Source organism: Styela clava, chromosome 5, assembly GCF_964204865.1.
Source record: "Styela clava chromosome 5, kaStyClav1.hap1.2, whole genome shotgun sequence".
Taxonomy (NCBI): domain Eukaryota; kingdom Metazoa; phylum Chordata; class Ascidiacea; order Stolidobranchia; family Styelidae; genus Styela; species Styela clava.
Window position 1 is genome coordinate 691,607 of NC_135254.1, and position 15,197 is coordinate 706,803.

Consider the following 15,197-nt stretch of genomic DNA (forward strand, 5'->3'; position numbering starts at 1 on the left):
AATGTAGTGCGGGGAATTTCCGATTCCAATTTTGAACCCTCTCCGTTTTTAAAAATCCTGGCTGTGGACTTTGTTATAGATAATGTCATATTTGAATTACCGCCTCGTTGCCATATTTCGACGCTACTATTGTCAAATTTCATGCTGTTATTACTTCTTTGAACAGTTACAAAATTAGCCAAGTCAGTATTTTGATAAGTAATCGAATAGCTTGCGGAGCCTCTAGGTTTCTCACACGGATCCCTGGGTCTCCGTACAGAGCACTTTGAGAAGTTATGCCTTAGAATTAGACTTCGACAGCGAAGTACGTCTGTAGAATTGATTTTTAAGATATTGACGAGGTTGTCTTGTCCTACCAACCCCTTTGTACAAACAGTTGGACATACCCCACCCTTCCCCCTGTTGCCTATATTGCTACGCAACCACCCTCCTTGCACAACTGTCTGTATGAATGACCATATTATTATACTTATTTGATTTATTGCATTTTATGCTTATCTTAGGGGGTGTATGACGTACTTTCATGTGTTTTAGGCCAGTATGGTCTTGTGTATACATCCCGTCTTCAATGTTGATATTTACTAACTCTTGTGTTTTTTCTTTTACGAGACGAATAAACATACATACATACATACATACATACAAATATTTGCGGGCACGGTGAAGAAATCCAACTTTCGCTGACGCAATTCGAGTGTTGGACGTTTACAAATTTCGCCCAGTTTTTAGTAATAACAATTGTAGCTCTTCTAGTTCTCATTTACCATGCAAAAAAAATTAAGAATAAAAATCGGGCAAAATTATTTGGACACCCTGTATATTCATTCTAACTGTAATCCTAGGAGATGGTGAATCTAACCATAAAAATATCGGATATTTTCGTCTAAGATTTCTTCCGAAATTAAAATAGGACCTATATCAGGATTAATATAATGATTAATTGACAAAACTTTTTTGAGCTTCATGGTTTGTATGAATAGGTATACCCTCTTCATATTCACGGCTCCGTGTAATGTTTTTTAAAATATTATATTCCAAGTATTTTTTGCCCGCCGCCGGTTCTCTCATACAAAAAGTTTCGGGCGCTATTTTGCTCAGTATTGAAGAATGTATTATTCTTATGCGCTTTTCACGGTGAGATTGAAGACTGCGCGATCCGTCACTCACTACCAGGTAAGCCAGGTAATCTACTATAGTTTGAAGGCGCCAGAATCTGTCTGGTCTTCCGAGATTAAAAAATTCAGTAACAGGTTCTCTTTGCATGGAATTCACAATAACGGGTTCCCTTATTTCAAAAAATGTTTGTATTCCACTACATAAGCTGGATTATCATGGCACAAAATATACGTCTAGTACGGTTGCACGTTACCCATCTGCTGTCTAGCAGTTGTAAATGAACTGTTTTTTATTTCTACATTCATATTTTAAGTTTTGAACCTTCGGCACAGTAACCAAGTCTATTATCTGTAACTCAGAAAAGTAATTGCCCACCTCTGCCACACTATCACCTGTCACGATAACCAACATGCACTATCTTAGCCAACTGTTTATACGCAAAGGTACTGGTCTTATAATAAGAAAACGCAGCAATACATGAGCTGAAAATCTTTTTATTAATCTGTGATATGAGAAGGTAGTATTTTACTATTAATGAGCATTTCCGATAATAAAGGGCGTCCAAAAATTTCGCCCGTTTTTATAGTAATAACGATCAAAATTTCTAGTTTTTATTGTGCTTGTAGTTATTATTTATCACATATTAAAATCTATTTAAACTTATAATTGTTACAACTATAAAATCGAAAGAAATTTTTTGGACACCCTGTTTAATGCTTGAATATTAAATTGTCTAAAATGCCGATGATAAAGTTGAGATTGCTGAACCTATAAACTATTGCGCAATATATTTTATCAGTTTGTCGTTTAAATAATATTTCATTATTCCGTCATCACTGGTTTAACCAATCAGATCCCTCACTGAGTTTTCTTGTATTCTTCGTAACTGAAACCGCCAGGACCTTCTGACGCCACCATGACCAAGCCGCCAACGACCGAAGTAGTCTGAAAATAACCAGTATAAGATTGAGAATGGCACGAATGGGAATTCTCCTACGTTTGAGCGAAATGGCTAGAAATACGCTTGTCATGGCACCTCTGATTACTCTGCGTGGGTTCACAGGTTCCAATTCCGTGAGGAAAAGTTATGTGTGATAGAATTGCTGAACTTCTCGAAGGGTGGTTAACGTGGCAACTGGTAGGTTACGGCTTCCTGCATCGTCAAGTCAATTTTTTCTAACCCGGAAAAATTAATCACTGAGTTTTATTGGGGAAGCGAAGCTGGTTATGGAAAAGCGACATTCAAGTCCATGCATCTAAAACAAATAACTATTCACATCCACGGCATTAACTGGTAACCGGACGAAAGGCCGTAGTTCGTCATATGATTACTCAATCTCGGTATTTCATAAATTCTCGGTATTTCTCGGAAAATCATATCCCAAGATTGAAAAATATCGCAGCTTCTTGCATATATACCTAATATTTCGTTGAAAGAGATCATGTTATTTTTACTTTTCACTTTAATACTATCTCGTTCAGCATCCTTGTGGTGAGTGTCACATAAGGATCCGAAGTAGAAAGTAATCAAGGAGAAAGGACCTGCAGTTCAATACACAATATCCAGTTCCCCTAGTTCTTGCATATCGTTGGCTTCTCGCACAGATTCTTATTCGTAGTGAGAGTGTATGAAACATAACCTACCTGGAAGAAGTCGAATTTGAGGAAATCGTTCATGATGCCGCTGTGAATCCAGAAATTGTTGTGAACGATATTGAAAGTCATGAGCGTGATCGCGAACGCCATTGCCGCCTTACGAGCATGGAATCCAATCAGAATGCACAGGATACAAACGCCCCCTCCGATGTCGAGAAAGATCTGCGAAATATATATTTGTTATATTTAGTACGAAGCTCAACTTTGGGATTAGCAAACATTTTGGCCTAGATAGCTGTGTTAGGGCGAGTTAGCATTTACCTTACTCGATTATCTTTCTAAATGAAATAACTTGGGCTGTACGCACCTAACCGTCAAGTCAAGTATATTTCATCCAATTAGTAAAAAACAATCACATACAATATTCAAAATAGAGGTAATCATACAATTTTACTGTGGAAGGGAAGCCGCGCGGAACCAAATCTGGTTATCGAGCAGCGACACCCACGGTTCTAATATCCAGTTAAAATATCGGGGAATCTGGTCATAGAAATACTGTTATTGGCGGTGGGTACGGCATGGTTTTTCTGAATTATATAACTAAAATATAGAAATAGATAATTATTAAAGATTAGATACGAGATCCCTCAGATCGCAGATTTCGTGATTGACACGACTCACAATTTACCAAAGACTCTCCTCTGATTGATTTCATATGTCGCTGAACAATTGCTCTGCATTCAAAATAGCCTTCTGTAAGATTTAAAGTACAGCGGCCGGAAAGTTCAATACATTTGTATGTTTATTTCTGGCCCAAGCCTTTTTTAACTACCGTAGGTGTTTGTGTTTCGTGTGAATTTTTGTATGTGTGCAGGTGGGCACATGATGTTTCTCATGTTTTAAACATTTAGGTTTTTATAATCTGTGTGTAATTTGGAGATTTCAAAATATTCTATACCAGCGATGTATTTCCCTCTCGATGCAAAATCCCGTTATAGGCCTAAAGATGATTACGTCACAGGTTTGCAGTCTTACTAAGCAGTCAACCAAACTTTGAATTCCGGGTACATTACAAAACATAACTTTGCAAACCATTATGCAACGTTTTTTTCTCCAGCGAGACCACTGATTTAATGGTTACTCAGGACTTTGTCTCATAAGACATTATTATCGAATTACTGTTATTTATACAACAGGCACATAATAAAGCAGGTTATGCAGAAGCTCTTAGATATTGAGTTGAGCCCAATCACAGGTAAACAATGGTAAAGTTGAGTCGGCGACAGAGCTCACTGGCAATAAGGTACAATACCGAGTCATCACATTCTGATTACTCGCGCTACTCTTTAAGTCTTTGATAAATTATGACTGTCATCGATAAGTCGATCCTCTCCAACCAAGAGCGGAGCCAGCCCAAAATTTTGTGAAGTGCCAAATTCTTTTGTATAATGACGTAAAAAGACTCTTACTCGGCCGATTTTCAGTAAATCGTTCGAGAATAGAGTAAAATGGTGTTGGCGCTGCAAACGCCGCGAAATTTCAAAAAAAAAATGTGGAAGTTCTGGGGTTGGTCATGGCTCTCTCCCCCCTGGTTACATCTATGTATATATTAGTTAACAAAAAACAAGTAAGGATAATACACTCACCTTGTCAGCAGATAAAAGGAAACGTTCACAATCAAGCCACCCCATGCATGACAGAAGCGGGAATTGAAAACACCACGCGACACGATAATAAGATTTTTTTTAATGTATTTCATGCATTTTCCCTGAACAAAGCTTGATACTAGCAAGAACTGATATGCAAGCAGCTACCAATTTTGTAGCAATACCCATATTTTTCGTTAGCCATTTGCTGCGCCGTCCAACGTTTAAAACAAGAACGGGTGCGATGAAAACCCTTGAACTGGCTTCATCGACAACTAGTGCGTCGTTCGCATGAACATCGTTGACGGCGAGTCCATTAAACATCTCATATATAATACTTGCCATATCATTCGCGCAGTTGGCATAATTGCAAACATGGGGTGTATATGTACTGTTCTAATAAATTGCCGTTGTGAAAAGAGTCGCCTTACAGATTTCAAATTCCCAGGACTTTGAGGGAAATAGACACTACTGCTTCTATTTATTCATTTTTATAATTTTCTTAGATTCCTCGTGTTTAGAGACAGGATTTAAAATTTTGAAAACAATAAAAATGAAAAACCGAAGCAATTCAATGGGACGTTTCAAAAATTAGAAATATACTTTGTTTCATCGTTCTCATAACTTCTTTCTTTCAAAGGCCGTACTTTTGGTTTAAAAGCCTTAGAATTATGAATAACTTTTCTGACGACCAATCCGCAGTGCGTAACGTAAAAGTCTCCCCTGTTGTGGAGTAAATAAATGAAAGCATGTATCAGCCAGAACATTTTAATGCTCAATAAAGTTAAGACACATTTACAAGAAATAAACTATCGCGGCCTCGGTGGAGATTTACAGTTAGTGGGGGCAACACAAAAAAATATGGGTGAATGAAGAGAACTGGGGTTCAGAAACCATTAGACAACAAAGCAGCATTTCCTAACAAGAAAGGAATTTTATTTTTCTAGGAGGGGGGGGGGGAATTAAACTTTGCATTCGTTAATATTTTCAACTTCTACACAGATTGTTATCTAAGAACAAAACACATAGCAGCAAAAGTCATGTCACGGTTTTGGAACTTATCTGAACCTAATAAACTTTCAAGATGTCTTAAAATGGCTCATTGTGTAAGCCGGCACCATTTTTGAAAAACTCACTTTGGTTGTCCCCTGTGTAAGCTTGCTCAAAGCAATGTCACAAGCCCTCAACTAAAAATGGAAAGTTCAGGCAGGAGAGTTTATGACAACTGATAAGATAAGTTTGTGCTCAGAGCAAGGCAGGCTCTCGACTAAAAATAACAAGAGTGTCCCCTGATACACTTCAATAAATATAGGTTTATTTCATACCCAATTTTATATAAAGGTTGCTTGCACTGAACACCTCGTAAATATGCTGCTTTGAGACTAATTATTTTCAAAATGCTTCAAAAAAGTTGAGGTGTTCATGCATGCTCGAGCACAGGGATTCCCTGTAGAAAGGACACACGGTTACAGAGTGGATCTGATTCGCTTTGGGGATGAATTTTACTTGTTTTGAGAAGTTAAATTTTCACAAATGCGGCCATTGTCGGGGTTCCACAATATATGACGCTATTATGCTCTTGTTATAGAAACTATCCAGCATATCGTAACAAGTTTTCATGAAATGGGGCAAGGGTCAATTTTACTTTTTGAAATAAGTGTGAAGGTTGAGCGAATAAAGGGTGCTCCCGAAGTATGCGAACCAAGATGGCGAACATCGGAACGTAACATGGGTAACAGGTTAGGCGATAATTTTTTTCCAATTTTCCTTATTTTAGTCCTATTATCAGTTCGAAGACTAGCCAAGAGCCTCCCGTAGTATTTATACCTAAAATTATGGCCTAACCCTAACCTAGTACACATATTACATTCCGATGTCCACCATCTAGGTTCGCATACTTCTGGAGCCCCGAATAAAGATAGAGAACCCTTGTTTTCGATAAGCCACAGCCAGTCAACTTGAAATGATATCCTGCAATTCATTAATTTCTGAATATTTTAAAATATTTTTTCATGTCAAATTTCGCCTTAAAACTTGAAGGCCATTACGAAATAGCATGTAGATATCATGTAAAAATCTTATTTTTTATATTTAAATTCATCCTAACCAGAACATACCATGAATCCCACTCAATGGAAAATTTGAATTCCACTACATAAACTCATTTAACCATTTGCATCACAATAGAGAGGATGTCCATAAAGTCTTAAAATTGCAAAGGGAATTTATCGATACTACCCTCAAAGATGTATTAAATGAAGTAAAAATACTTAAACAATTACTGATCAAAAAACAACAAATCTGGTTAAGCTATATTGAGAACTGACTTGAGAATTATTGAGAATTAAAATTGTGAAGGGACTTTATGGACACCCTGTATATCCACTGACCTAACCCAGAACAGTGTACCAAAGTGGGACATGAAATTTTCGAGACACCGGGAAAAATATAGAACTTTATACTATTAATTTACTGAATGTTAAGAAAAAAAATTACAAATGGCCGAACATAGGCAGTGGTTAAAACAGTCAGGACAACAGAAAAGATCACACAACAAATGCTACATTTTTGCACCATTTAAAAAAAATCCTTGGCAATGATTGGTCCAGAGCATTTAAGCATGACCACGTGAATAATACAATGCTTCAACTGATGAATGTAGAGCCGTAAGAATGAAGTTTAGCAAATTTTCATGATAATGAAGTCATAAGACAAAATACAATTTCCAAATACTCCCCCCCAAACACTTTTACTCTAAACAAAACTCTAGACAAGAGAAAAATAGTATACACTTGAGATTATCTGATTTTAAACTTTTTTCAGAACACGAAATGAAACGTAAAATTGAACTAGTTTTGACAATTTCATTTTGACAAGATTCAAAGTCTAAAATTTTGCAAACACAGAGACAATTATTGAACTTTTCAAAACTGGAGGTCGAATGCAACTTTTTTACAACGCTACAACCCTAGTAATACTTGAAAATAGGAATATTGTTGTATGGTTAAGTGAAGACTGGAACCTAATCCAGATATCGCAATGGATTTCAACTTTCTCAGTGGAGCTCCCAGAAGCTGGAGGAACCACTGTAAAATTTATTACTATTTTTCATATTTGTAATAATATAAGATGCCGATCAAAGAACTGCGAAACAATAGAAATAATTTGGTAAAAAAACAACCAAAGGTCTTTCACACGACACTAGCAAAACATGCTTATTATATTATACCAGTGTATTTGATTGGATTGAAACAGAAGGCATAACTATGGTCTGATTTGTATGCAAACTTGCGGAAGCCGGATGAAAAAACTGTGTTATCGGATACTTTGTGTTCGATTATAAATTGACCAGCATTAAGTGAAAGACTAAAGAAATTTTGGAAACATAAGCAACAAATTGTGAGTAATATTGTATAGCACTTAATATATATATAATAAAGCTTCGAAAAGGATTTTTTGGCAAAAAAAATAAAAATTAGTCTTCACCCACATTGTATTAAAACAAACAATAAAAATTAGCAGCATGGACACTATCAGGGCTTCTCAACCTTCATTCTCTCGTTTTATTTAATTCATATCCCCCCCCCCCTCAAATATGTAGATTGTAGGGCACGACACAAGACAGCCCCAAAATAGCAGGAATAAGTTTACCTTTATTACACCATAAAGAATATTGTGATGCAACAATGTTGCAATCTACTATGTCAGAGTTCTCACCGGGGAGAGGTTTTTGAAGAAAATACAGAAATATTACTTTGCATTATGTGTAGTTTGAATAACATTGTTTACTCATTTGATATTTTCGTAATATGGAAACACTATGAACTACTGTAACTGTGCAAAATCTCACACACGATAACAGTGGCATATCTAGATGAAATGGCACTGATCCCAAAATTTTAAAATGAGCCTCATTATTAGTTGACAATTTTCAAAGACTGCAGTTGAATTGAGATACTTGAAACATGATTATTCTTTTGAAATTATTCGATTGAAATATTTCTGTCTATAAATTGCCACGCCCTAGATGTGTCACTGCTCACTACCAGGAGCAATCCAGTCTTAAGGAAACACAAAAATATTACTTCGTATTTTCACTAATATTGTTCAGTATCATTGTCAAACTTATTTTATCCTACATAACTATTCAAACTGTACAAACGCCGGTGTGGAGTTGTGCGTGGGGATAGGGAGGGAGAAAAAAAAGATCCAAATTGGGAGAATGGTTAGGAACCACTGGTTACAGGCGCATTTGGTCGTGCTTTCAAATATCACCCCCAAATACAGGCCAAATTTACAGAGAGGCTGAAATTGAAACAAGGTTTGGAAGTTCAACTTGACAAGTTGATAAATAAACACAAGTTTAGTCATTGACACTTTTACAGCATTTATATTTAAAAAAAAACATTCCACGATATCTTCTACGAAATTTTATTCAAAGGTTTTGTAGGCCAAGATGCTCTTTAGATGCTGAAGAGAATAAAGGTTGAGAACCGCTAACCTAACCCATAATACATTAAACTGGAGAATACAAAACTAACACCCCCGCCCGGCCTAAGAACATTCCGTAAATTTTGGTTTCTGAATTTCTATTTGTAACAAATTTTTTGTCATTTCTGCTTCTTAATAAAGTTTCTTTCTTTCATCAACACTGACACCGCCTGGCCCGAGCGCTACAACGAGCATCAAACCTCCTATAACTGACATCGTTTGAAAAAAATCGTATTTTAGGAAGTCGTGCATGGCTCGCGTGGAAGCGTATCTCCAGAATTGATTTTGATAAACGTTAAGACAGAATAGCCAAACCACCAGCACCATTGCACTCAGTTTCGTCTTGTAACCGACGGCAACGAGAAGCATCAGACCGGAACCGATGAGATTCTGAATCAGCTGTAAAGGAAAATCATTAATTTAGAAAGACACCCACAACATGCATTGCCTAGTATATAACTATAATTATTATTATTGTTCTTTCCACAAGGCATTTACGCATGTGAATAGCCACTGTTTCATGAAGAGCCAATATTTTTGGGGGAGTCTGAATCACCTTGACTTCAAACAAAGTTGTACGGGCAGACACTGATACACTAAGAAGCAATTATTTTCGGAATTTGGAACTATTTGGGATATTTCCAAATCAGCATTCGGGCAGCTAATGAGGCGCTTTGGCGCTTTAATCAGTAAATGATCTATCTATATGATAACCAATAGGATGGATTTTCGTATTTATTCAGTGGGAGAGGAAAGGCAATTGGATAGCTTTATCATAGGATAGGAGTTTCACTTTTATCCCTGGCCCATAAGATGACTTAATCATCGAGCGAATCACGGCCTTTGCATTAGCTAACCAGTTCTCCATTCTATTTGCATAGACTTGATATTGGAGGGAGTCTTGTCAAATCAAAATCAGCGCAGTGAGCGCCCTAGGCAGTGAGGAATTCAGCAATCCTTACAGAACACGAATTTGAAACAGAGATTTGTAACCTGGGATTGTTTAGACTAATGCTTTAACCAGGGGTGGGCAACGTTTTTGGACAAGGGGGCCAAAATTTTTCGCTTCAACTCGAATGGCGGGCCATGTAAGTGTGATGTGAAAGTTACATTTTATGGGCATTCTTTACAAAGCAAAAGTGGAGAACAATAAGCCTCGAAACAAAACTAAATTTAATCACAATCTCAACAAATTCCTTTAGCTATTTTTAGCTCAACATCAAAATTTGGTTTCAGTTTGGTTGTGGCAGCATCAGGCGGGCCAGATTAAATTACCCAATGGGTCGGATTTGACTTACGGGTCGTAGTTTATCAAGGTCAGGCTTCAACCATCGTGTCCCTGAAAGTTTAGTCTAAAACACAATGATCTAATCTACCACCCGTATCCTACACTTACCATTGCATTTATACCACAAACCTTCAAAAGCTGGTGTAAGCTACCCCCATTTCACAAGTTGGCGCTCTTTGGAAATTTTTCATTGAATTTGGAACAACGGAGAATCGAAAGTGCCGCATATATGTTAGTTTCAAGTTTAGAAAGCTAATCAAAAGCTGTTAGTCACCATGTGTGGTCGCTTGAGGCAATTTTTTTCCCTATCTAATAGAGAGGCTAACAAGACAAATTTTCTTGGTTGTAAAAGACTTCTACAATTTCGACTCAGAAACTTTGTGGTATGCAAGGCATTTTTATTAATAAGCTATAAAGAACACTGTATGATTATCGCTTTCGAGTTTCCGAAGATATTTTCAATCACTGTATCATTATTGAAGGTCTATAATTTTAACAACAGTGAATTCAAAATTTTTATTCCACGACCTTTGGGGAGGGAAAACATGACTTAGCGTAAGCATTATGAAAACCAGGAAAGATCATGATGACTAAATCACTTAATATTCTCAAATGCCAAATATATTCTAAAATGGGTTATGTTCAACAATTAAGATGGCACCTGAGAGCGGTCTGTATGTTTTACTAGTTGGAAGTTCATATTTTAAGTTTGCTCAAAGCAAAGTCCTTAGATTACGGATATAACTTAGTGAAATAATTAAACACTTTGTTTCTACCTTATTGCGATCTAGATACCGCCAATTGTTACATTATAATCACAGTTTAAGCATGTGTATATTCGTAACAATTTGATTATACCGATATCTTAATAATTAGACATATTGATACCCCCCTCTTCCAGCCCGCGAATATCCTTCCGCTTTTAATTTTGACCCCCGATCTATCAACTTCGAAAACCACCGACTTAGGTGACTCGAGTCATTTTGATAAATGATGACTTTGGCTAAGTTAACGACACTAGCGACCCCGATAATATGCAGGGAAGCCCCTATTTGGGAACCACCGGAGCTACAAATGATGACTTTGGCTAAGTTAACGACTCAGCGACCCCAATAATATGCGGGGAAACCCCTATTTGGGAACCACTGTAGCTACATTTACATCAGCTGATTCACTGTGAACACCACCACATGAAAACACCAAGAAAGCACCGAATACTATAACAACTCACATCGACTGGGTTGAAAGTAAAGTGCAGTAACGTCATGAACATGAGAACAAGTAGAACACGTCCGCTGAGTTGCATGTACGACTTCGGCGTGTTACGATCGAGTTGAGGAACGCCAGCAAACAACGATCTCGACTCTGCTTTACTCTCTGCAAGCAGCAACAAAACTGCTCCCACAAGGGCAAGATTTCTGTCGAATTAAAACAAAACAAAATTGAGATTTATCCGCTGACAATAATGCTGTTTCAATGTTTGAAATATAGGAGTCAGGGATATCCAAAACGAATTGATTACATTAGAAATTGGTTATATTCAGTTAAGTAAATTCTTGATTTTAGGAAAAACTTAGAATATTTTTATTTGAAAATGTCGCTTTGGGCCTTTATTATTTCATGATAGAAAAGAATTAGTAACTGCTGACAGAATAAAATAGAGAACACTAATAAAAACAGTGTTTATCTTAATTATTCTGAATGACCAATTTGATTTCCAAGAATTTACAATTGTCTTGAAGAATTCCTCTTGTGAAACAGACCCTTTTCAAATTATTCCAAATTCAAAAAGATCATTTAGAATGTATTCGGGATACTAAACTATTTTGTTTTTAGGCTATCCCTGGTTATGTTTATCTTCGAGCAAGGCAAGTTATTTCAAATTGACAATATTTTAGCCCTAGAATGCGGTTTCCAAAGACCCAAACTTGTCTGGAGCCTTGTTCAGAATAAAATTATAGAACCTGAATCTTACCTAGCAAGAAACTTCAGATCCCACAGAATACTGTAAGCGATGGTTTGCAGGCTGATGATGAAAAATAAGATTCCGCACATTATCTGGACCTGAAAAACAGAGATGCATCTTAACACAACCAAATACATTGATGAATACAACATGAACAGAGATTAACCTTAATACAACTAAAAATCCTTGTGAATTATACGGTATTCCCATAGTATGTGTACCAGGTTGGGACTAGGCCATAATTTATTCCGATTTTCCTTATTTTAGTTCTATTACGAGTTCGGGGACTGTCTGTGTTAGCCAAGTGAATATACCCCCTGCCAATGGCTTTCAGTCCCTTCATACAAATTGATGTAAAGTAGGCGAACTAAATTAGTTACCTCCATATTGGTACACATACTTCTGGAGCGTCATTTATACAACAAAGATACAAACCTGCTTTCTGATTAAAACTCCAACACAAGCTCCTATCTGTCCGAGCATGTTTATTAAAACGAACATCGTAGCAAGAAAAGCTCCGCAGCTCCAAGTACTGGAAAGAGAGATTATACTTTTATTTATCGACGATGGCATAACGAATCGAAGATTTGGAAATATTAAGAATGGATGTTTATATTTGATATATTTCACTTTTGATTTCGAAGAATGATTCTTATACTTTCATTATTCCCTTTCAAAGACAATCAACACTCCGCGACGTCTAGCTCCTCTATAAAAAAAATACCAGGCTCGATTTTAACATATGCCAGGTTTAAGCGAAAGCAAACAAATAAATGCATTATCGTATAAGAATCAAACAAATTGCCTAGCTAGTAGGCTACCTATTCAGGGCCGGTGACTTTGGCACTCACGGCCCCGTTTATCATTCCAGTGGTAGTCTTATTTCGATTGGGGGATTGCAAATTACATATCAAGCAATGAAACCAGGAACAACGAGGAATTTTCTTGTAAAATGGAAAATCAATTAAATTATGCCTAGTATAGTGCCCCCCTTCCAACTGCTCTGCGGCTCCCTTGAGTGGTCGTGAACCCCTGTTAGTAACCGCTGCACTAACTACCAGGTCAGTGTTCCACTCAGAATAGGAATCTTGAACCAACCTTGCAATATAGTCTCTTTGCTCAGACCATTGTACCCACATCCTGATGCCATCCTCTACAAATGTTGAAACGAGGCAGAAACGACCAAGATGAGGCAAAATAAACTTGGTTTTCCTCAAAACCTGCAAAATATGGAACATTATTATCCACTATTTCAAATACCGGGGTTGTAAACATCCACACTCTGGTTCAGGCCCCAACTCAAGAGTTGAAAAACTTCTTACAGATACAAGATCTATGTTGATTTCAGACTCTGAACCGAATTTTAATACAACTTTGACTAGTAGTCTTCCTGCTCAGTCAAATTTGATGACTTAGTTAATTTCGAACCTAATTATTATTTTGTTGGATTGTGTGGATATCTTTCTATCACAGTGGACAAGAACAATAAAAACACAGCTTAATCATATGGCAAACCACAGACTGCCCTCATCTGGTTGTCAATGTTGGGTTGAATATTACTAGCAGATTATTGAATTACTTCAGAAGCATGGACTTGATGTCGATTTTAAAATGTATTCAGATAAGAGTGTAGTCAGGAAATTTTTAAAGGAATGTAATATTTTGATTTCTAATTTAGACCGAAACGGCCGGGTCCGACCGGCGGCCGGGAAACATGGGTTTATACGAGTCTTGGCCTCCAAAAAAACGCTTCAAGTCACAAAAATTGCTATGTTTGGTACAGAAAAACGATTTTTTTTACATTTTAATAGGGAGTTCTAACTCGCAAGTACTCCCTTGTATTCTGAATTGTTTTGAATGTAGCCTATACATTAGTACTGTATTCGATATGGCCACCCTTGCACATGTCAAGTTTTAGCCCAGCAGACAACACAAAAAGATAACTCACATTATCTGCAATATCCTCTGCTTTTCCAACCATTTGATTCTGAGACATTTTGATTGGCCTAGGTTATTTACCCTTTAAATTATTATTCTGTAGAAGATTGAAAAAAACAATAGTTTTATATTTATCTTGGAAAAAGGAAAGGGAATATGGTAAGACATCTTGAACTGTGCTCAACGGTAAACAAGATATCGAATTTGCTTTGGTTGCATGGACATGATTTTTGGAGAAACGAGAGGTATGAAGCTTGATTCTGAATGTTCAACATTACTGGGAAACAAACTGAGTTCTATTTAAAATCGGAAAAAAAAAAAATTTACCGAAGCACTCAAGTAGTTCACATACTGACGTAAGAAATTCTTTCAGAGATGAACCTCTGTAGAAACCTCAACAATTGAGCTCACAACTACGATATTTCTTTTTTTAAATGAACTTATTTGTTTCCCGTTTATATTTGTATAAACCCGGGTTGAAATTCTTAAACAAAGTAGACTTTCATATTTTTTAAATATTAGGTATTTTGTTCAACTGCAAAATAAATATTTTTTGCAGACAAAATATTTATTCCAACCTGCAAGTAAGTTTAAACACTAATAGTAGGCTATTTAAAGCATGTTTATCTGCTATTATGTTTGTAAAAATAGAATAGGCCTAGACCTAAATAGTCTGGTTTTGCAGTTTGACAGTCATAAATAATTTCTGTTTGACACCATTACAAAAATGTTTTTTAATGAAGGCAGACGAAGAATAGACGAGGAAAAGGTACAGCCGGGCCTTGGTTCTCCAAATTTAGGTGGTATGTATCTTGTGATGAGGTTGACTATTATTTACAGAGCATCATAAAAAATTGATAAAAATTATGTTTGGGAACTTATAGCAGTATAGATAATGTCATATTTCAGTATTTGATTTATCGCCTTGTCGCCAGATAAGAGTGGCTATGAAACGCAACGCAACATATTCAAGAAACAAATAGAGCATGCTTCCACTAACAGTTTCAAGTGTGTGCAATTATTGTTTGATTATTATTGTGCGAGTGATGATTACTAGTTTGTTTGCTCAAATGACTTTCTTTCAATAACATATTCCTCTGTATATTTCTTAGCTTTCAAATACTAACAGTTATAAAACTCGTAGAATTGAAAATAT

The 15,197-nt window shown here is 36.5% G+C and overlaps 1 protein-coding gene across 2 annotated transcripts; it reads right to left on the reverse strand.

Moving 5' to 3' along the window:
- Positions 1-1,594: 1,594 nt before the first annotated feature.
- On the reverse strand, positions 1,595-14,180 carry LOC120344537 (surfeit locus protein 4-like). Of its 2 annotated transcripts, XM_039413810.2 has the most exons (7): positions 14,052-14,169; positions 13,202-13,323; positions 12,539-12,635; positions 12,113-12,201; positions 11,369-11,555; positions 2,761-2,934; positions 1,595-2,061 (listed from the first exon to the last, which is right to left on the reverse strand). In XM_039413810.2, exons 1-7 carry the CDS (start codon positions 14,097-14,099, stop codon positions 1,975-1,977), a joined length of 804 nt encoding a protein of 267 aa, XP_039269744.1. In that variant the 5' UTR covers positions 14,100-14,169; the 3' UTR covers positions 1,595-1,974. The 2 variants fall into 2 exon arrangements, with proteins under 2 accessions (XP_039269744.1, XP_077968512.1); XM_078112386.1 differs by lacking the exons at positions 1,595-2,061; positions 2,761-2,934 and adding an exon at positions 5,111-9,248 and having other exon boundaries at positions 14,052-14,180.
- Positions 14,181-15,197: the final 1,017 nt, after the last annotated feature.

Bases quoted from the DNA above. Each gene is read 5' to 3' on its own strand.
- LOC120344537 (XM_078112386.1), bottom strand. From the start codon at position 14,099: ATGTCTCAGAATCAAATGGTTGGAAAAGCAGAGGATATTGCAGATAAT. The intron at 13,324-14,051 runs GTGAGTTATCTT...CATATTTTGCAG, and splicing joins CAGAGGATATTGCAGATAAT to GTTTTGAGGAAAACCAAGTT. The intron at 12,202-12,538 runs GTTTGTATCTTT...TCTGTTTTTCAG, and splicing joins GAGTTTTAATCAGAAAGCAG to GTCCAGATAATGTGCGGAAT.